Consider the following 21,116-nt stretch of genomic DNA (forward strand, 5'->3'; position numbering starts at 1 on the left):
ACTGAGTATAATGAAAATATGGCAAAATTCTAAATATATTTGAATCTTGATCATCAATTATTATTCAGAGAGTTACTTACCTGAGTTGCATTGAAACTGGTCACCACAGGTATTTACTGACACACATTGTTCAGATGTTTGACAGGTAACTTCCTCCCAGAGAGATCCAATACACCTGCTACCACCAAATATGGCTGGCCTCAGCAGGTTCCTAAATCTGGACTTTACCATAAAACAAATACATTAGAAAACAATCCTGTTTATACATAGAGGATATACCGTAGTTAACCAGTAAACATAGACAATAACATTAACGAGCTTTCAAATTGAGCATTATTTTGCACGTCTCAAATCACTTGATGCTTGACTCACCACAGAAGTATGGGAACATGAGGAGTATAACAACCATTTTATGTATGTTTAGATCAATATGCATGTATGTTCATCCATACATCCTCCTCCTCGTGTGCCTGCTTCTCAGCTTCTCGACTGATATGTGGTGGCAAGGGCTGTTCCCTCAAGATGGCAAGATTGTGCAGCATGCAGCATACCACTACAAATCTTGAGACACGCTCAGCTGAGTACTGCATAATCCAGGCAGCACACCGAGAGTCTGCTCTATCATATTGATGATCCCTTTAAATAGCGCTCGTGGAGGGGTCCTTTATAATTCTTAATGGTGTTCAGGTGTATGAGGTTAAGAGAGGGCATTAGCTGGAGCATGGAACTCCAAAATGGCAGCGCTGGCATCAAATCAACGTGCATGTCATGATCTGCCGGTTCTGCATATTTCCAGCAGACGTTAAGTACGCATGCGCTAACCCCGATACGGCAGAAGTGTGCGCGTGCACCTTGGACACCATTTTGGAACCCTAGTGGCACTCGTAACTTCCAAAAAATGGGTGCTTCTGTGCCCAATTCCACCCCCATTTAGTAGTATAAAGCAATTTTTTCTCCCAATTTCAATTGCAAATAGCTATTCTCATCCATTTCTTTCTGATTTCTAGATATGTGTGTTCTGTTTGCTTGGTATTTTATATTTACTGGTATCATTTTTCTTCTGTCATCGTGAAAATAAGTCAAGTTATCCTAACCTGAAGGAATATTTGGAATCAGTCAAGCACATCTCCCACTGCCTGCTGATGTTGAGGAAGTTCTCCAAACAACATGGCTTCCTTCTGATTAACCTCTGTCTTAAACTCATTTAAGTTCAGTAAGTCTATAGATCCTGTACAGCTTACCTCTCCGGTACCCTGCTCCTTTGTCAGAATGCTAATCAGCAAGGAGGCAGATTCCGACTGCTACACCTTACAGTCAAATCTCTAATTGGCACATGGAACATCATGTGCACACCTCACACAAAAAGTGTTTTGTTCTTTTTCAGAAATCTCAGTTGCTTCATTTAGAAATGTATAAACTTGGTATTGTTGTAATGGTTAGACTACAAGTTTTGTTAAAAACTTCAGCCCCTCTTTCCATAATAATTTGACAGACGTCAACTTTATCCGCAACCTGTGGTGTATGAAATGATACAATGAACTCCGTACTGTGAGCCAGTGACTAGGTGTAACCTGGTCAGTCTTTAATGGTTTCCAGAAGTGAAGATACAAAGGTGAAGTTCAGGTTATACACCGGGCCCAGCACGAGTGTACCTGTGACCCTAGGACCTCCGACGGTAGTTCCCCTTGTTGGTGGGCAGACCTTTTGTACATACATTACATCATCCCCCCCCTCTCACCCCCAGTTCTTGGCACAAGTCCATATTACAAGTTCAGATGGTCCGGAGTCCTTCGCTCCCTGGTTGACCATCTCAGTACAATCCCAGTGCTTTCCAAGCCTCTCACGACTTGGGACTGGGCATTGACCACAATGGGTTCTTCTGATGGCTGGACGTGAGTTAGTTGGTCGTCCAAGCTCGCAGTGTCTTCTTCCAACTGTTCCGGTTCGTCAGTGTGTCTTAGCTTGATTTGATCAATGTGTTTCTTGCGCATCTGCCCATTCTTGAGCTCAACCATATACACCTGTTTACCCTCCTTATCCATAACATTGCCCGGGAGCCACTTGGGCCCTTGACCATGGTTAAGTACATACACTGGGTCATTTATGTAGTGTATGTAGGCAACTTTAGTAATGACTCCACGAGGCAGGGTATGGTACTTAAACTGTGCAGACCTGCAGTCTTTTATTAGCAGCTCCTGTGCAGGCAACCCCTGGGTCTCCAGCAACAGCACCCTCTAGTGTACCGGTAAGGTGTGTACAGTACAAGTGTATATTCAATATTGCATACAGTGTTATAGACATCACACAGTGAACAGGCATGCCTACACAACAATACTCCCCCCTAAGCATTTTTCATATCCTTGTTGTCATGACCAGGGGAGGTGATCAGTGGTGGGCTATGGGAGGTTGTGCTGAGGGTTGTGTGGTTGGCAGGTGTGACCCCTGTGCTTGAGGCTGGCCTCGTACTTTTTCCCTCCCTCACATGCAAACCAAGTGGGTGTCACTGTTGTGGGATCCCTCGGGGAGGTAGCCACGGCAGCAGTGGGTGGGGTGTATACACTGTGATGTGGGTAGTTGTGGGGTGGTGGGCAGGGCCACAAAACTGGGTGGGCTCATTGTCCACCAATGGAGATGAGGGTCAGGTCATCCCAGGGTTTGCCAGGGAAGCTGGAGGGTATTGGCCTCATGCTTCTGGTGTTGGCCCTGGTGGCCAGGGGCTGTAGGGTTGGTCTGGTGCAGGTTGCCATTGGTGGTGGCTGGGCTGCCCATTGACCACTGTCTCTGTAGTGGGTCTGCTCCCACTGCCTGTGTGTGTATCCTGCAAGGGGCATCACATTCATTCCAAAGGTCCAGGCTACATGGTCAGATAGCCTGCTGGACCTGGGGGTCTCCCACAGGGGGATTCCATAGGCATTAGCATGGTCCCTGTAGGACCCAATGTCCTTTGGCAGTGTCCTACCGGTATACATGACACCTTGGCTCTGATCATACATAGTCGAGCCTGCATTATACATTCTAGCACTTGCATCACTTTTGGCTGTCCTGGTTTCAACAGACATGGTTACATTAGGCATTTCACAATTTCTATCTTTATTGTTAAGCATAATAAACTTGTTCTTAACTTACTGACACCTACATTCATCTCATTAATCACATTAGTTAAACCAGCATCACAATTCATGGTTACATTGCATACATTTTCATACTTGCACTCTTTAATTGCATTTTTAGCTTTAAAGTCCGTGTACTCAAATAGTTGGAACTTCCCCTTTAAATTTTTTTGGTTACCGGTCTCCTTTAAGGGAGCCTTCAAATCCGATTGGCCACTCGATGTCACATGATGCTCCTCCATGTTGACTCATGGCATAGAGGAGGCCATTTTAAATGCAGGTCTGCTGCTTGTGGTGCTGCAGCCATTTTGTGATGCTCTTTTCTTCCACATGCTTGTGGTGCTGCAGCCATTTTGTGGTCTTGTTGCAGGCAGGCTGTGGTGTTCTTTTCTTCCACATGCTTGTGGTGCTGCAACCATTTTGTGGTCTTACTGCAGGCAGGCTGTGGTGCTCTTTTCTTCTACAGCACCACTTCGCCAGATGTGGACCCAGTTCATCCAATTCCTGCTCAGCAGCGTGGGACCATCGCCGGCTACAATCCACAGGGGGAATTTGTTTAACACGCCGCCCTGGGAGACCTGGACGTCTACACTGCCAACAATTTGGATTTTACCTTTGGTATAGGTGAGCAGCTTTGCCTGGACAGGAGACAGTTTTGGTCGAGTGACAAGATTCCTCCAAATTTTTTCAAAGGTCTTTTGGCTCATCACAGACTGGCTCACCCCTGTGTCGATCTCCATGGAGACTGGTACCCCGTCGATGTCCACTTCCATCATCCACGGAGAACTTTCGGTGGAACAGGTAAAGATTCCATACTCTTCTCCCAGGGTTAGAGCAGCTTTATCTTCATCTGTGTCGGAGCCCCGGTGATTAGCTAACTCATCAGAGACACAGTGAGTACAGCCTTTTCTGCACATTCTTTAAAGGTGCCCTTTTTCTTTGCAACCTTTGCATGCATAGTCTTTGCAGCGGCACTGGTGGGCCCTGTGGTTTCCTCCACAGCGCCATCACGGGGCCATCCGGTTTGCCCCATGTGGCGGACTCAGGGTTGCAGGACTCGGGGCAGCATTTCTGCCTTTAGAAGTGTCCATACGGTGCATTGTGCTCACCGGTTTAGAGTCCTGGGTCAGTATTCGCCTGGAGTCGCTGGCCGAAACCATGTAGGCCTGGCTCATTTGAATTGCTTTCTGCAGGGTGACCGTGATGTCAGCCGAGAGCAATTTGTGTAGGAGACCTTTGTGGCCGATTCCGATGACAAATATGTCCCTTAGTGCTTCATTAAGGTGGTTGCCAAACTCACACAGTGCAGCTAGTCTTCTTAAGTGTGCAGCATACTTGGCAATTTCTTGGCCCTCTGGTCGCCGGTAAGTGTAGAACCGGTGCCTAGCTGTGAGGATGCTTTCTTTCGGTTTTAGTTGTTCCTGTATGATTGTTACAAGTTCCTCATAGCTCTTGGTGGTTGTCTTCTCCGGGGCTAGTAAGTCCCTGATGAGACCCTAGATGGTGGGCCCACAACTGCTAAGCAGGATGGGGCCCTGCGTTTGTTCGGTAGTGTGGCCGGTGTGTCCCCGTCCAGGTCGTTGGCTATAAAGAAGTGTTCCAATCTTTCCACAAAAGCATCCCAATCTTCCCCCTCTGTAAAATGCTGAAAGTTGCTGAGATTAGACATGTTGAGCGTGTAGTTCGTGATCCCGTATTCCCGTCGCCAGTTGTAGTGTATGTAGGCACCTTTAGTAATGACTCCATGAGGCAGGGTATGGTACTTAAACTGTGCAGACCTGCAGTCCTTTATTAGCAGCTCCTGAGTGACGACAACAAGCTGTGTGTTCCTTTTTATACTGGGTTACCTGCCGTGTGCAGGCAACCCCTGGGTCTCCAGCAACAGCACCCTCTAGTGTACCAGTAAGGTGTGTACGGTACAAGGGTACATTCAATGTTGCATGCAGTGTTACAGACATCACACAGTGAACAGGCATGTCTACACATATGTCGCCTGACACTGCGGCACAGTCGTGATACGACTGCTGGCGTTGACGTCGGGTTTCGACATGATCGTTAAGGTCAGGATGGACTAGAGAGAGCCTGGTTTTTATGCCTCTCTTCATCAATAGTTCCGCAGGCAGGACCCCGGTGAGCGTGTGTGGCCTTGTCCTGTAACTGAGCAGTATGCGTGACAGGCGTGTCTGCAAGGAACCGTGAGTTATGCATTTCTGGCTCTGCTTGATGGTTTGAACTGCCCGCTCTGCTTGACCATTGGACGCGGGCTTGAATGGGGCTGACCTCACATTCTATCCATTTGAAGTATGCATCCACCACCACAAAAAACATTTTACTGAGGAAGGGGCCCGCAAAGTCCATGTGGATTCTAGACCACGGTTTGGATGGTCGTGACCACAGACTAAGCGGAGCTTCCTTAGGGGCGTTGCTTAACTACATGCAAGTGCTGCACTGATGCACGCGTGACTAAGTCCGAGACAATGCCAGGCCACCAAACATGGGACCTGGCGATGGCCTTCATTATGACAACACTGGGATGCGTACTTTGTAACTCTCGTATGAATCTCACCCTGCCTTTCTTAGGCATTACAACACGATTACCCCACAGTAAACAGTCGGACTGGATGGAAAGCTCATCTTTGCGACGGCTGTACGGTTTGGTTTCATCACCCATTTCCTTGGGGATGGTCGACCAGTCCCCATTAAGAACAGAATGTTTTACAACCGATAGGGTCGGATCCTGGCTGGTCCAGGTCTTAACGTTTTGAGCAGTGACAAGCGACCCTTCACTCTCAAAGGAATCCATGATCATGAGTAGCTCTGCGGGCATTGGCGTTTCCACCTCCGGTGTGGGCAACGGTAACCAGCATCAGCGCAGTTGTCGGTGCCTAGTCTATGGCGAATGACTTAAGCATAGGCAGATAATGTCAGTGCCCATCTCTCGATGCGGGACAACATGTTGGTATTGATATCTTTTTGTTCCGAGAACAACGATATGAGCGGCTTGTGATCGGTTTCTAGCTCGAAGTGAAGCCCAAACAGGTACTGGTGCATTATTTTACCACATGCTAAAGCCTCTTTCTCTACCATGCCGTAGGCTCTTTCCGCCTTGGACAGGCTTCGAGATGCGTATGCAACTGGTTGTAGTTTGCCTGACTCATTAGCTTGCTGCAGTATTACAGCCAACCCCATAGGACAACGCATCACAGGTCAAAACTAGATGCTTGCATGGGTTGTACAGTACCAGTAGCTTGTGGCAACACAACAGATTTCTAGCCTTCTCAAAGGCTCTGTCTTGAAATTCATCCCATACCCAGTCATCTCCTTTCCTGAGCAACTTGTGCAAAGGCTCTAATATTGTGCTCAATTTGGGTAAGAAGTTACCAAAGTAATTGAGAAGACCCAGGAATGCACGCAGCTCTGTCACATTCTGGGGCCTGGGCACATTTTTGATGGCCTCTGTTATTGCGTTTGTAGGCCTGATTCTGTCTGCAGCAATCTGGCGCCATGAAAACGCACTTCGAACGTTTCAGCCTGAGTCCCACTTTGTCCAGATGACACAGAACCTCTTCCAGATTGTGCAGGTGCTCGACGGTGTCACAACCTGTGACTAGTATGTCATCCTGGAATACCACGGTCCTGGGGACAGATTTCAATAGGCTCTCCATGTTTCTCTGAAATATGGCTGCCGCCGAGCGAATGCCAAAAGGACACCTGTTGTAAATAAACAGTCCTTTGTGCGTGTTGATGCACGTAAGTTTCTTTGATGATTGAACCAGTTCCTGTGTCATGTAGGCCGATGTTAAATCCAATTTGGTGAACGATTTTTCCCCGGCTAGTGTTGCAAAGAGGTCATCAGCTTTCGGTAGCGGGTACTGATCTTGTTTCGAAACTCAGTTGATTGTGACCTTGTAGCCTCCACAAATCCTGACCATGCCATCGCTTTTTAACACCAGAACAATGGGGCTGGCCCATTCATTAAATTCGACCGGTGAGATGACCCCCTTGCATTGTAGCCTGTCCAATTTGAGCTCGACCTTTTCTCTCATCATGTGCAGGACCGCCCTGGCTTTGTGATGGATGGGCCTTACATCTGGGCCTAGGTGAATCTGCACCTTGGCTCCCTTGAAGATGCCAATTCCCGGTTCAAACAGTGAGGGAAATTTGCTCAGCACTTGAGCACACAAATCATCATCCGCTGATGACAAAGCTTTGATATCGTACCATTTCCATTTTATTTTCTCAAGCCAACTCCTGCCGAATAACGATGGGCTATTGCCCGGGATAATCCATAACGGTAGATCATGAACCACTCCCTCGTACGACACTCTTACTGCTGCACTACCAATCACTGGGTATGAGCTCTTTGGTGTAGGTACACAACTTCGCATTTATCGGACTCAGCATGGATCTTTCTGCTTGCTCTCCCACAGCTTTTCAAAAGTCCTCTGGCTCATTACCGATTGACTAATTCCATGGATACCGGCACGCCGTTTAATTTTACCTCCATCATTATCGGTTGGCTCTTTGTTAGGAACACACATACACTATACACTTCCTCCTAAGAACTCTCAAATGCCTCGGGCTGCATCGTCAGATCCATACGGAATTGATCATCATCCATGTGGTGTGTAGCAGCTCACTTGCTCTGCTGTGGACCTGTCCACTGAAGATGCCCCGTCTTCACACACTCTCTTGCATACATACTGCCTGAAGCGGCACTGATGGGGTCAGTGATTGCCCCCGCAACACCAACACGGTGAGCTCGGATTTGCGCCCGATGGCGGGCTTTGAGCGGCTTCCATTCTCGCATACGCAGTCGAGTAGGCTCTCGATGGCGAACTTTGAGCGGCTCCCATTCTCGTATACATGGTCGAGTAGGCCTTCGATGGCGAACTTTAAGCAGCTCCCGGTCTTGCAGACGCAGTCGAGTAAGTCCTGCCATGTGCAGCTCTGCCGGCCATCGATACAATTTTGTACACAGTACTTGCCATGGAGTTCCTGTTTTGTCGCCATATCTGCTTTGTGCTTTTCTGCTTGGACATGCAAGCCTGGGCAATGGTGATGACCTTGCTGAAGTCCGGCATCTCCGCAGCCAGCAACTTACATAAGCTCGCCTCGTGGTTGACCCCGATCACGAAAAAGTCACGCAGCATGTCTTCCAACACAGGCCCAAATTTGCAAGGCCCTGCAAGATGTCCCAGGTCGGCAACAAATGCCGCTACGTCCTGGCCTTCTGGACAAACGTGCGTATAGAAGCGATATCTGGATATGAGGATTCCTTCCGTGGGTTTAAGGTGTTCCCGAACTAGAGTACACAGTTCTTTGTAATCCTTTTCTGTAGGAAGAGTGGGTGAGAGCATATTCTTGATGAGTGCATAGATCGTGAGGCCACAGACAGTGAGAAGAACTGCCCTGCGCTTCTCTGCATCCTCGTCTTTGTTTAGGTCGTTTGCCATGAAATACAGATCAAGACGATCCATGAAATCTCCCCAATCCTCTCCCTCATTGAATCTCTCAAGAATTCCAACAGTACTCGATTGTGCTGTGCTTGCCATACTTTTCCGTGGATTCGTATTTGCCTCGTCGCCAGTTGTGGTTTATGAAATGATACAATGAACTCCGTACTGTGAGCCAGTGACTAGGTGTAACCTGGTCAGTCTTTAATGGCTTCCAGAAGTGAAGATACAAAGGTGAAGTTCAGGTTATATACCGGGCCCAGCACGAGTGTACCTGTGACCCTAGGACCTCCGACGGTAGTGCCCCCTGTTGATGGGCAGACCTTATGTACATTACACAACCTACAAAATCCCATAAGTAAATAATAGATTTCACTTAATAGTTTATCTATCCAAGTGAAAACATTCACACAAATATTTTCCTTCCAACAGATAACATTTGTAACAGATTAACTGAATAAATACATGTCTTGGCAGATGTGAGTTATTTTGAAATCATGTTTGTTTAAGGTTAGCTGAGCTTTATGAAACAAATCTAGAAATAATGATTTTGGCCTCGAAATTCCTGGGCCCCTCTGTTGCAATGAAGAGTCATAAGATATAGGAGCAGAAGTAGGCCATTCGGCCTCTCGAGCCTGCTCCGCCATTCAGTAAGATCATGTTTGATCTTCTACCTCAACTCCACTTTCCTGCACTGTCCCATATCCCTTGATTCCCTTACTATTCAAAAATCTATCAGTCTCTGTCTTGATTATTGTATTGTATCTCACTTTAAGTCATTCTTTCCCAGGTCAGTCAAGATGGAATTTTGTACCTCTTCAATCTTCCCTTCTCCTACATTCTATAGACATTTAAAATCCATTCGGTGTCAACTAAACACTACGTCCTGATTAACTTGTGTTCTCTCCTATTCTTTGTAATATTGGTTTTACCCTGCTCTATGGGTCTTGATCTTCTATCTAAGTTTCTTAATATGCAGCTCCAGCCATAGATAACAGCCATCTTTTCCTACCACCCATAATGATAATAGAAATCTAATGATCTTCATAACTGGGTATTTTGTTGCTCTGTTCATTCTCGAAAGGAATAGTGACTATATCCAGAATTAGAAAAATTGTCAGTATTCACGAATTGACCTGAAATGAACGTGTTCTGGTCATGTCTGGGTACAACTTTGGTTTGCTTATCATCTTTAATACTTATATGCACATTCTGATTTATACAATAACCTTCTAAAATAACCAGGGAGCTTTTAGTTGTAATTAAACAGGGTACTTCAATGTACATTACATCCACATAAAATAAATCTGGAATTATTTGGAACACATTCACTTGTTTTGGACTTAACATCAAAGTGTAGGCAAATGTATTTACGTTTTTATAAAATTTCTGGCACAAATATTTGTGCATCTATGGCAGGTAAGTGGAGTCAAAAATGGCACTTGGAAAAATAAATTACGTTTGTTTATTATAAAAATAAAATACAGTTGATCAGCATCTGAAAAAGAAAGATTAACTCCGTTTCTCTCACCACTGATGCTGCCTGACCTGCTGCGTATTTCCAGCATTTTCTGTTTTTATTAACATTTTGGGTTTAGAAACTAACATTTGACGATGGGTTGCATCTGCCAAATTGAGTGATCTCTCTCTTTGGGAAATAGGTAGTGCAGTGGGTTAGATATTAGAACCTGAGTTCAAATACATAGTGCTGGGATGAAAGTCTTCTCTGCTGGATATGCAGAATGAGCTTGTGCAATCTCAATTAGTTCCTCACAACAACAGCAACAACTTGCATTTATATAGCGCCTTTAATGTAGTAAAACATCATGAGGCACTTCACAGGAACATAATCAAACAAACTTTGACATCAAGCCACATAAGGAGACAATAGGACAGGTGTCCAAAAGCTTGGTCAAAGAGATAGGGCTAGACTTTCCACTTGGTGGCTAAGGCCCCAAAAAATTGACCTTGTTGCAGCGATCTAGAACGCATCGCCTGTGCTGATCGCCAGCACAAGGTCCATTTTCTTTTTTAGCGATTTTCCACTCGGCCTTACCCCGGCGATGTCAAATGGGTGATGTGATTTCTCGGCGATCTCATGATCGCCCAAAGAAAACAGAAGTGAATGAAAAAAAAAGCTTCCCTAGCAACGCTATACTGCGCATGTGTAGCTTGATTTTTTTTTTCAGTTTGATGCTCCTTCCCTTGTTTTGGGAGGTCAGGGGTCATCACGCATGCTCAGAAGCTCTGTGAGGGTCGGGGAGAGAGAGAGAGAGAGAGAGAGGAGAAAGTATTTTGTGGTCTGATTTATCTGATATTAATCGACATGGAGGGATCAGTTGAGAGGCGTAGGGCCAAGCTCTTCAACGAGGAGGCCAATGAGGCCCTCGTGAATGCTGTCAGCACCAGGTGGGAGGATCTGACACAGGGTGGGCATGGGAAACCTCTTCCCCGTGCATATCGGAGGATTTGGTCTGACATTGCCGATGTGGTCACGTCAGCCTCTAATGAAACGCGCATACCAGACCAGTGCCGCAAAAGGTGGAACAGCCTACTGGCAGCTGCGAGAGTAAGTTAAAATTTATATTTATGTATTATTTAATGATCTAAATAGTAACTAGAATCTGCAGTGTTATTTGGTTACATTTAAACATAACTAAATTATGAATACATTTATGCAACCCAGCATAAATTTAAATGTTGTAGTGTGAAATATGCAATGTAATGCTAATTTGTAATAGAACATTTAAATCTGTCAGTCTTAAATGTCTTCAATGTCTTAAATTGCCTGATCCACTTGCTTATGCAGTTCAATGTTATCATATCATTTTCAGAAGAAGATCTTGATCAATAATCGTGAGCAACGCAGGACGAGTGGGGGTTCTGCCATGATGCACAATTTAAGTGCTTACGAGGAGCTCGCTGTGTCCTTGGTGGGGCCAGAAAGCCGTTCGGTCACATCCCGTGCTGTGGCCGAACCCACCCTTGAGACATGTGAATAATGAGAAATGTGCATTGTGCAATGTGTGAATCATTAGTAAATACTGAAAATATCGTAGTTACGCATGTAATGTTATGCAATTAAAATGTAATTTGATGTTATGCAATGTTATGCAATCACAATGTAATGTTATGCAATTATAATATAATCTGATATATAATTGTGATGTACTATAGATGTTCGAATGAGGTCATGTTAGGCCATGTTAAACCTTGTGATCACTTGTGCATATGGTGTAATGGAAAGCATTGCAATGTTTTGAGTTTGAGAAAAATTGTAATGCAATGATTTGAATAGTTAATCATTGTTTATCAAATTAAAGGTCAAGTGGTCGTCGAGTCAGTGCAGTCCACTACCACTGAACCGTCTCCAACATCGCAAGAAAATGAAGAAGAAGAGGAGTCACTGCAGACTCCTGCTGCTGTGCTTCAGCAGGAGGAGGAGGAGGAGGAGACGGAAGGAGAAGAGATTTTTTTTCCGGGGGGGGGAACAACCTGCGGCCATCTCGGTTGAGATGGAAGAAGCACCGGGACCAAGAGGTGTGCAGGTGGCACGCCAAGGCGCGTCATATTGCAAACGCCGACCCCACGGAGGTCTGGTCAGCGTGGCGAGCAATCGCCTGCCTTGGAGGGCCAGACAGAGAGCTTGATTTCCTTGTGCAGGGAGACGGTCGTGATTGGTCGCGACCTTATCCAGGGGTTCGCAGGATTCTCTGCGAACTGGAGCCAGTTTCCAGCATCCTGGAGCGAGTTCTGCCAGAACTTCTCCAACTGGTCTTCTGAGCAGTCACTGACTGCAAGGGAGACCTTGGAGGCTATTCGGCAGCAGACAGCCGCAACCAATGCCCTATGGCATGCGTTGCTGGCTGGACACGGCACTACACCCCAAGGTGTCGAGTCTGCTCGCAGCGACACCCCGAGCACGCAAGCGAGTACAGAGGACACAGTTCCTCCGCACTCGGAAGTAGAGCCTCAGGCTTCCACTTCCTCTCCGTCACCTCCACCACGGCAGGAAGTCTCGACATCCCACTCTGCACAATGTCTTGGTGTCGCTCTGCGTAGACCAAAACGGGCGGGTGGGGTGCGAACACGGGATGGGACAGGATCTGGAGGGAAACGTGGCCGCAGGTAGGGAGGGGGGAGTCCTTCTCTATAGTTCACTTGTTTTAAAATGTTCACTTGTTATTATCACTTTATTATTCTCTTGTTATTGTTACTAAATTGGCCACTTGTATTCAATAATTAAATGTTCACTTGTTATCATTACTTAACTGTACACTTTCCATTCTTTCTGAAATGGTCACTTGTTATCGTTACTGAAATGGTCACTTGTTGTCGTAACTGAAATGGTCACTTGTTATCATCACTGAAATGGTCACTTGTTGTCATAACTGAAATGGTCACTTGTTATCATCACTGAAATGGTCACTTGTTAGCATGACTGAAATGGTCACTTGTTATCATCACTGAAATGGTCACTTGTTATCATTACTTAAATGGCCATTTGTTCTTTAAAATGTTCACTTTCTTCTTCTAACATTTTGGGGATTTTGAGGGAAGGGTGGGTTGGTGCGGGGGGTGGGGGGTTGGAGGGAGGGTGTTGTTCATTAGTTGTTAAAAATTTTTTATTTCTTAATAAAAAAAAATGTTTTCTACAACTTTTGTACCTTCTCTCTTACTTACATAAGTTTTACAATGTACAGTTCTTCATGCAGATTTGTTTGTTTATTCTGTTTCACTACGTAAAAGCTATTTACTAAATAATTCCAATATATGAGATCTATTTAGCATAAATAAGGTGATAATATCTATTTATATTCTCTGCCCCAAATTTCTGAGTACAATTTGCTTCAATTTTACTCTCTAAATAACTCAGAACAATTCTCCACCCTTCCTCAGAAGCTAAAAATGGTGTCCGTAGTGCCCATTTCCCTCTCTAAAGCCCTGAAAAAGCAACTATTTTTGAGCACTCTTTTGGACCTTGCATCGGCCCAGCGAAGTGCATGTTAGGTGCCGAAAGTTGGGATGGGCCTTTTGTGGCCGATCATTTGGGCGATCATCTCGGCGATGAAAGTGGAAACTTGGGGGCTTATTTTTCCGGCGATGTTTCGAGCCTAGTTTCCTCAAAATGGGCAATAGAGGTCCATTTTGGGCAATAGATGGGCCTTAAATGGGTGATATGAAGTGGAAAGCCTAGCCCATAGGTTTTAAGGAGCATCTTAAAGGGGGAGAGGTAAGAGGCGGAGAGGTTTAGGGAGGGAATTCCAGAGCTTAGAGCTTTGGCAGCTAAAGGCATGACCGCCAATGGTGGAGCGAAGAAAACTGGGGATGTGCAAGAGGCCAGAATTGGAGGAATGCACAGACCTCAGAGGGTTGTACAGTTGGAGGACATTACAGAGATAGGGAGGGTAAGACCATAAAGAGATTGAAAACAAGGATGAGAATTTTAAAATCAAGGCGTTGCTTAACCGGGAGCCAATGTAAGTCAGCAAGCACAGGGGTGATGTGTGAACAGGACTTGATGTGAGTTAGGATATGGGCAGCAGAGTTTTGGATGAACTCAAGTTTACGGAGGGTGGAAGATCAGAGGCCATCCAGGAGAGCATTGGAATAGTCGAGCCTAGAGGCAACAAAGGCCTGGATGAAGGTTTCAGCAGCAGATGAGCTGAGGCAGGGGTGGGGACGGGCGATGTTACGGAGGTGGAAGTAGATGATCTTGGAGATGGAAACGATATGGGGTTGGAAGCTTAACTCAGGGTCAAATAGGACACCAAGGTTGCAAAGGGTCTGATTCAGCCACAGTGGTCAAGGAGCAGTTGGCGTCGGTGGCTAGGGAACGGAGATATGAACCGGCATAAAATTACGCATAATTTGATATTTATTGCTATTAAACTAGCAATCTCATTTAAAAGACCACAGGATGCTTCGTGTGGAAATGGGAAAATGTTACACTGGCGCAGCAGCAGTCGTTCTGCTGAAGTAGGGTCACGGGCACATTGATACAGCAGGGGCGGCAGCTTTACTGGAATTTCAATTCTACTATACCTGACCTGGGAGACCTTGGCAGTGGCAGTGGGACCCTGGAAAATGTTAATATCTCTTGGCTTTATGGGCAATAAATTGACAAAAAGCTGTGTTTCATATTTCTCTTTCAGATACAGTTTGACCTGCTGTTTATTTCCAGCATTTTCTCTTTTGTTTCGGTCTTTGCACATTACCTTTTTATGTCAACTTTAGCCAACTATTTCTGTAAACCAAGAATGAATTTGCCTTAGTCTGTGAAATCATACCTTTTTTGTTTCACAAGGAGAACAGATTATCCACGGTGCCCACTGGCCAAGTTGACAGTCAAGTGGGACTGAGCTTCGGATTTTTCGGCTAGAATGATGTGTGCAGCAATATTCTGAACTATGTTGAAATAAAGAAATTTGTTCAATATGGCAAAGTATTCTTTCTGCCTAAAACAAGTTGTCTATCTATTGTTGAGGATAGAGTTAGGAATGCTAGGAATATCGGTGCGCTCCTGGCGTCGAGAGTTACGGTGGCAGACGAAGGGGATTTAAAATTTCAGTCCTTCCTTCAAAGGAGCAAAATCAATGGCAATATATTCCTTCTGCTCGGCATTTCGGAAATTCAAGAAATTTCTGCTGCTATGAAAAGGCAGCTGACTATGCCGAACTGCTACAGGCACCAGAGAACTGTAGCAGTGATCTCCCACCTCCCACAATGCAGACTGAAGATGCAGCAGTTGTGAAGGAAAATCCTACTGTACATGAATCCCAGTGAATCGTAGATCGACATGTATAAACTTCTGACTGGTTGCATTCTATTGGCACATTGATAGAATAATAGAGTAAATCTTGCCCTGCGGTTCTCTTGTCACGCATGTGTCCAACCATTGTGGGAGTGCGAGAAGGTCAGCAAATTCTAGCAGGAGATCTTGGATCTATTTAGTGCCAAGATTTTGGAGGCCAGCTTATTATTATTGGGCTGCACAGCTGCCTATGGAGGCTCATGCTGCCAGCAAAAGCTCATTAGAGACCACAGCGTTTTGATGATGAGGGTGGGACTTCCTGCCATATATTTTGCATGCTTTATCCCAGATATGACATCACTCTAGGCAATTAAAACACAATCGCATTTTGAAACTCAATTTCTGGCCCTTGAGAGTAAGTTTCTTAAAGATGTGTTGGCTTGTTTTGGAAGTGACTGAGGGATTATGGAGCAGATCTTCCTGACTTCTCCAAGGGTAATGCCCAATTCCCTACAAGGGTTAGGAAAAACAACAACAACTTGCACTTTTACATAGCACCTTTATGTAGTAAAACAACCCAATGCATTTCACAGGTGCATGATGAAACAAAAAGCAGCATTCAGCCAAAAAAGGAGATATTAGGATGGGCGACTTAAAGCTTAGTCAAAGAGATAGAGAGAGTTGGAGGTGGAGAGGTTTAGGGAGAGAATTAAAGAGCTTAGGGCCTAGACGGCTGAAAGCACAGCTGCCAATGGTGGGGTGAAGGAAGTAGGAATGCACAAGGGGCCACAGTTGGAGGAACACAGCCTTCCTGGAGAGTTGCCATGGAGGGATTAAAACATGAGTATGAAAATTTCAAAATTGTGGCTTTGGTGGACCAGGGAGCACATGTAGTTCCGCGAGCACAAAGGGGTGATAGGTGAACGGGACTTGGGGTGGGTTAGGATATGAAAAGCAGAGTTTTGGATGAGCTCTAGTTTATGTAGGGTGCAAGATGACAAGCCGACCAGGAGGACGTTGGACTAGTCGAGTCTGGAGGTAACAAAAATATGGATGAAGGTTTCAGCAGCAGGCACACTAATGCAGAGGTGGAGATGGCTGATGTTACGGAGGTAGAAGTAGGCAGTCTTTGTGATGGAGAGGATATGGAATCAAGAGCTCAGCTCAGGATCAATTAGGAAGCCCAGGTTTCAAACCGTCTGGTTTAGCCTGAGATAGTAGACAGAGAGAGTGGTGGAATCGTTTGCGAGGGAACGGAGCTTGTGGTGGGGGCCAAAGACAATGGCTTTGGTCTTTTCAATTTTAAATAGAGGAAATGGCGGCTCATCCAGGACTAGATGCCGGATAAGCAGTCTGGCAACACAGGCATTGGTGTTGAGGTAGAGCTGCGTGTCATCACCGTAAATGTCGAACCTGACGTCATGTCCTTGGATGAAGTCACCAAAGGAATGGCGTTGGAGGAGTTGGTGCAGTTAACTGTGTTAAAGACTACAGACAGGTCGAGAAGAATGGGGAGGGATGGTGCACCATGGTCGTAGTCACAGAGAATTGTGACTTTGTGACTTTGATTAGGGCTGTTTCAATACTGGGGCAGGGACGGAAACCTGATTGGAGAGGTTCAAACCTAGAGTTGCAGGAAAGTCAGGCACGGATTTGGAAGGTGACAATCCATTCAAGGACATTGAAGAGGAAAGAAAGGTTGAAGATGGGGCAGTAGTTTTCAAGGATAGAGGGGTCAAATGTGGGTTATTGAAGAGGTGGTGATAACAGCAGATTTGAATGGGAGAGAGACAGTACCTAAGGAGAGGGAACCATTTACAATATCAGCTAGCATGGGGGCCGGGAGGAAAGTTGGGTGGTCAGCAGTTTAGGGGGAATAGGGTCGAGAGAGCAGGAGGTGGGTCTCACGGACAAAATGAGCTTGGGGAGACAGGAGAGAAACTAGAGGAAGGTAACAGTTCAGTGTGGAAGCTTAGTGGAGGTTTGGCTTAGTGGGCAAGGGGAAGGAAGGGATGCAGCAGAAGCAGCTGAACAGATGGTCTCCAGCTTAGTGACAAGGACGTCCACGAGCTCTTGTTGGAAATGAGGGTGGAGGTGGTAGGGGAGCGAGGTTTAAGAATGAGCTCCTCACACTTGTTGGAAATGAGGGTGGAGGTGGTAGGGGAGCGAGGTTTAAGAATGAGCTCCTCACACTTGTTGGAGATGAGGCTGGAGGTAGTAGGGGAGCGAGGTTTAAGAATGAGCTCCTCACACTTGTTGGAGATGAGGGTGGAGGTAGTAGGGGAGCGAGGTTTAAGAATGAGCTCCTCACACTTGTTGGAGATGAGGCTGGAGGTAGTAGGGGAGCGAGGTTTAAGAATGAGCTCCTCACACTTGTTGGAGATGAGGGTAGAGGTGGTAGGGGAGCGAGGTTTAAGAATGAGCTCCTCACACTTGTTGGAGATGAGGGTGGAGGTAGTAGGGGAGCGAGGTTTAAGAATGAGCTCCTCACACTTGTTGGAGATGAGGGTGGAGGTAGTAGGGGAGCGAGGTTTAAGAATGAGCTCCTCACACTTGTTGGAGATGAGGGTGGAGGTAGTAGGGGAGCGAGGTTTAAGAATGAGCTCCTCACACTTGTTGGAGATGAGGGTAGAGGTAGTAGGGGAGCGAGGTTTAGGAATGAGCTCCTCACACTTGTTGGAGATGAGGGTGGAGGTAGTAGGGGAGCGAGGTTTAAGAATGAGCTCCTCACACTTGTTGGAAATGAGGGTAGAGGTAGTAGGGGAGCGAGGTTTAAGAATGAGCTCCTCACACTTGTTGGAGATGAGGGTGGAGGTAGTAGGGGAGCGAGGTTTAGGAATGAGCTCCTCACACTTGTTGGAGATGAGGCTGGAGGTAGTAGGGGAGCGAGGTTTAAGAATGAGCTCCTCACACTTGTTGGAGATGAGGGTGGAGGTTGTAGGGGAGCGAGGTTTAAGAATGAGCTCCTCACACTTGTTGGAGATGAGGGTGGAGGTAGTAGGGGAGCGAGGTTTAAGAATGAGCTCCTCACACTTGTTGGAGATGAGGGTGGAGGTAGTAGGGGAGCGAGGTTTAAGAATGAGCTCCTCACACTTGTTGGAGATGAGGGTGGAGGTAGTAGGGGAGCGAGGTTTAAGAATGAGCTCCTCACACTTGTTGGAGATGAGGGTGGAGGTTGTAGGGGAGCGAGGTTTAAGAAGATGGTTGGTAGTGGAGAAAAGAAGCTGGGAGTTACCTTTGCCTTTCAGGATGACCATGGAGTAGTGAGCTGTTTGGGCAGAGGACAGCAGGGCCCGATGGTGATGGATGAGGTACAGCCAGATCTTCCAAAAGAAGGGAGTTGCTCTGGGATTTGGGGGGTGCCTGGGGAGATGGGAGGAAGAGCTGTCTTGCTCCTGCAGTGGTTGCAGGCTCACTGCTCACATGAAAATGGCGTGGCCCTCTTACCTCAATGTCCTGCTCTGTAGCTATGAGAAATCCAGATACAGTAACAACAGAAGAAAAGTCCATTACACCTTTTACTATTCTAATTCACCTGTTTAATTATACTGTAGCCACATTTTCATTAAACTTTCCCAAAACCTCAGATTTATATTGAAAACATCAAATTTAGGATGCGTTGTGCACCAATCCCCTTTACATTTCACATTTTAAAATGTATGAATCCCACCACAAATACCACAACCAATACATCAAGCCATCCCGTTTTTCTGAAGTGTTAAACACTAACCTGTTGCTGATCTGATTCGAATTGGCAAAATGAGTAAAAAGCAACAGGCATGCTAAAGATGAGAAGCAACTCATAAGCAAATTCATTCTTCGTGCTGCAAAAAGTAACTTTCATAAAATAAGAAAATGTACAGTTTGTACCAAACAACCAGTTACTTGGACTATAAATGTTAAATGCTGCAATTCCCAATCAGAATGTACGGGGGATAACACACTGAAAGGGTAAACTAAACAGCTGCACTTAATAAATGATTAATAGCAATGTCAATGCAGAAAGAAAAAGCTGAGTCAACTCTCCATTCAAACCTTGGTATTAAACTATTTTGGATCTAACACAGATTCTTGATTTGTATTAATCTTTATAAAAATTAATAAAGTTAATATTTAGGTTAGAATATTTAAAATTGCTGATCCACTTACAATCAACTTCTAAGTGATAGTATACTTTGATACAAGCATGTGTATTTTCCAGACAAAAAGAATAGATAATGCTTATCTCATTAGTATACTTCATCATCTTTTTATTAAAGTATCTCATAAAGCTTTGCATTGCAATTTGTCTGCTACTTATATTAAGGATTTGATGCAGGCTGGTACCTGCCTGTCAGGTGCTCCTAATGATCGGTCCTTACTATACAGTATAAATGCACACGAGGCCCATGCTTGAGAGAAGGTCAGTCTGTGACCTGTCCTTTATTCCTTAGCACTCCAAGTGATGAAGGTGGGTGGAGCTTCCCCTTTCGTACCTGAAGGCCCAGGTTAGGATTGTCTTCCACCTAGTGGTCATTGTTCTCACAGTGTACAACTTAGGTCAGATTATACATGGGTTACAATGCTGGTTGAATAAATGACATCACCTCCCCCCCAAAGTCTTATTGGGATCACAGGTTGAGTCTCTCTGGTGGTTTAGAGCGCCTGAGTTGGGGCTCCGGTTGTTGGGCGCTGGCCTGAGTGTCTGCTGTTTGCGGTGCCTCAGGCCTATCCAGACTGCCCACAGTGATTGGGCTCTCCTCCACTTGGTTCCGGTGTTCGTTCACCTGTGGTGGAGTGAACTCTATATCGTGTTCTTCCTCTGCTTCTTCTATGAAGTTGCTGAACCTCCTTTTTGTTTGATCCACGTGTTTGCGGCAGATTTGTCCATTGGTAAGTTTAACTACCGGAATCCTATTTCCCTCTTTGGCAACCACAGTGCCTGCAAGCCATTTGGGCCCAGCAGCGTAATTAAGGACAAAAACAGGATCATTTACATCAATACATTGCGCCCTCGCATTCCTGTCATGGTAGTCATATTGTGGCTGGCGCCTGCTCTCGACAATTTCTTTCATGGTGGGGTGTATAAGGGATAACCGGGTTTTGAGCGTCCTTTTCATTAGCAGCTCTGCGGGTGGAACCCCTGTGAGCGAGTATGGTCGGGATCTGTAGGCCAACAGTTGGCGTGATCGGTGTCTTTGTAGGGAACCCCCTTGGATTCTGAGCATCCCCTGTTTGATTATCTGCACTGCTCGTTCTGCCTGGCCGTTTGAGGCCGGCTTGAACGGTGCCGTTCTGACATGGTTAATTCCATTGCCTGCCATGAAGTCCTGGAATTCAGTGCTTGTGAAGCACGGGCCATTGTCTCTGACCAAGATATCCGATCGACCGTGGGCGGCGAACATTGCCCGTAGACTTTCTACCGTGGCAGAGGATGTGCTTGAATTTAAAATGTCACACTCGATCCATTTGGAGTAGGCGTCTACTACAACCAAAAACATTTTTCCCATGAAAGGATCTGCGTAGTCCACATGGATGTGTGACCAAGGCTTGGCGGGCCATGGCCAGTGGCTAAGGAGGGGTTCCCTGGGCGCATTGTCCAGCTGGGCACACGTGTTGCACCTGCGAACACAAAGTTCCAGATCTGCGTCTATCCCTGGCCACCAAACGTGTGACCTCGCAATTGCCTTCATCATGACAATGCCCGGGTGCTCATTGTGGAGTTCTCTGATAAACATCTCTCTGCCCATGACTACGCGGTTTCCCCACAGTAAGTAATCGGCCTGAATCGAGAGTTCATCCCTGTGCCTGTGAAAT

The 21,116-nt window shown here is 45.9% G+C and overlaps 1 protein-coding gene across 1 annotated transcript in view; it reads right to left on the reverse strand.

The window, feature by feature from the left end:
• Window positions 1-19,136, reverse strand: part of c8a (complement component 8, alpha polypeptide) — a 69,540-nt gene extending 50,404 nt beyond the window's left edge. Inside the window, exons 1-3 of the mRNA XM_070886124.1 lie at window positions 19,051-19,136; window positions 14,857-14,974; window positions 81-222 (exon numbers count right to left, since the gene is read on the reverse strand). Coding sequence (XP_070742225.1) covers window positions 81-222; window positions 14,857-14,974; window positions 19,051-19,136 — 346 coding nt within the window. The remainder of the gene's footprint in view (window positions 1-80; window positions 223-14,856; window positions 14,975-19,050) is intronic.
• Between the last annotated feature and the right edge of the window lie 1,980 nt (window positions 19,137-21,116).

This window comes from Pristiophorus japonicus, chromosome 8 (genome assembly GCF_044704955.1).
Source record: "Pristiophorus japonicus isolate sPriJap1 chromosome 8, sPriJap1.hap1, whole genome shotgun sequence".
NCBI lineage: Eukaryota > Metazoa > Chordata > Chondrichthyes > Pristiophoridae > Pristiophorus > Pristiophorus japonicus.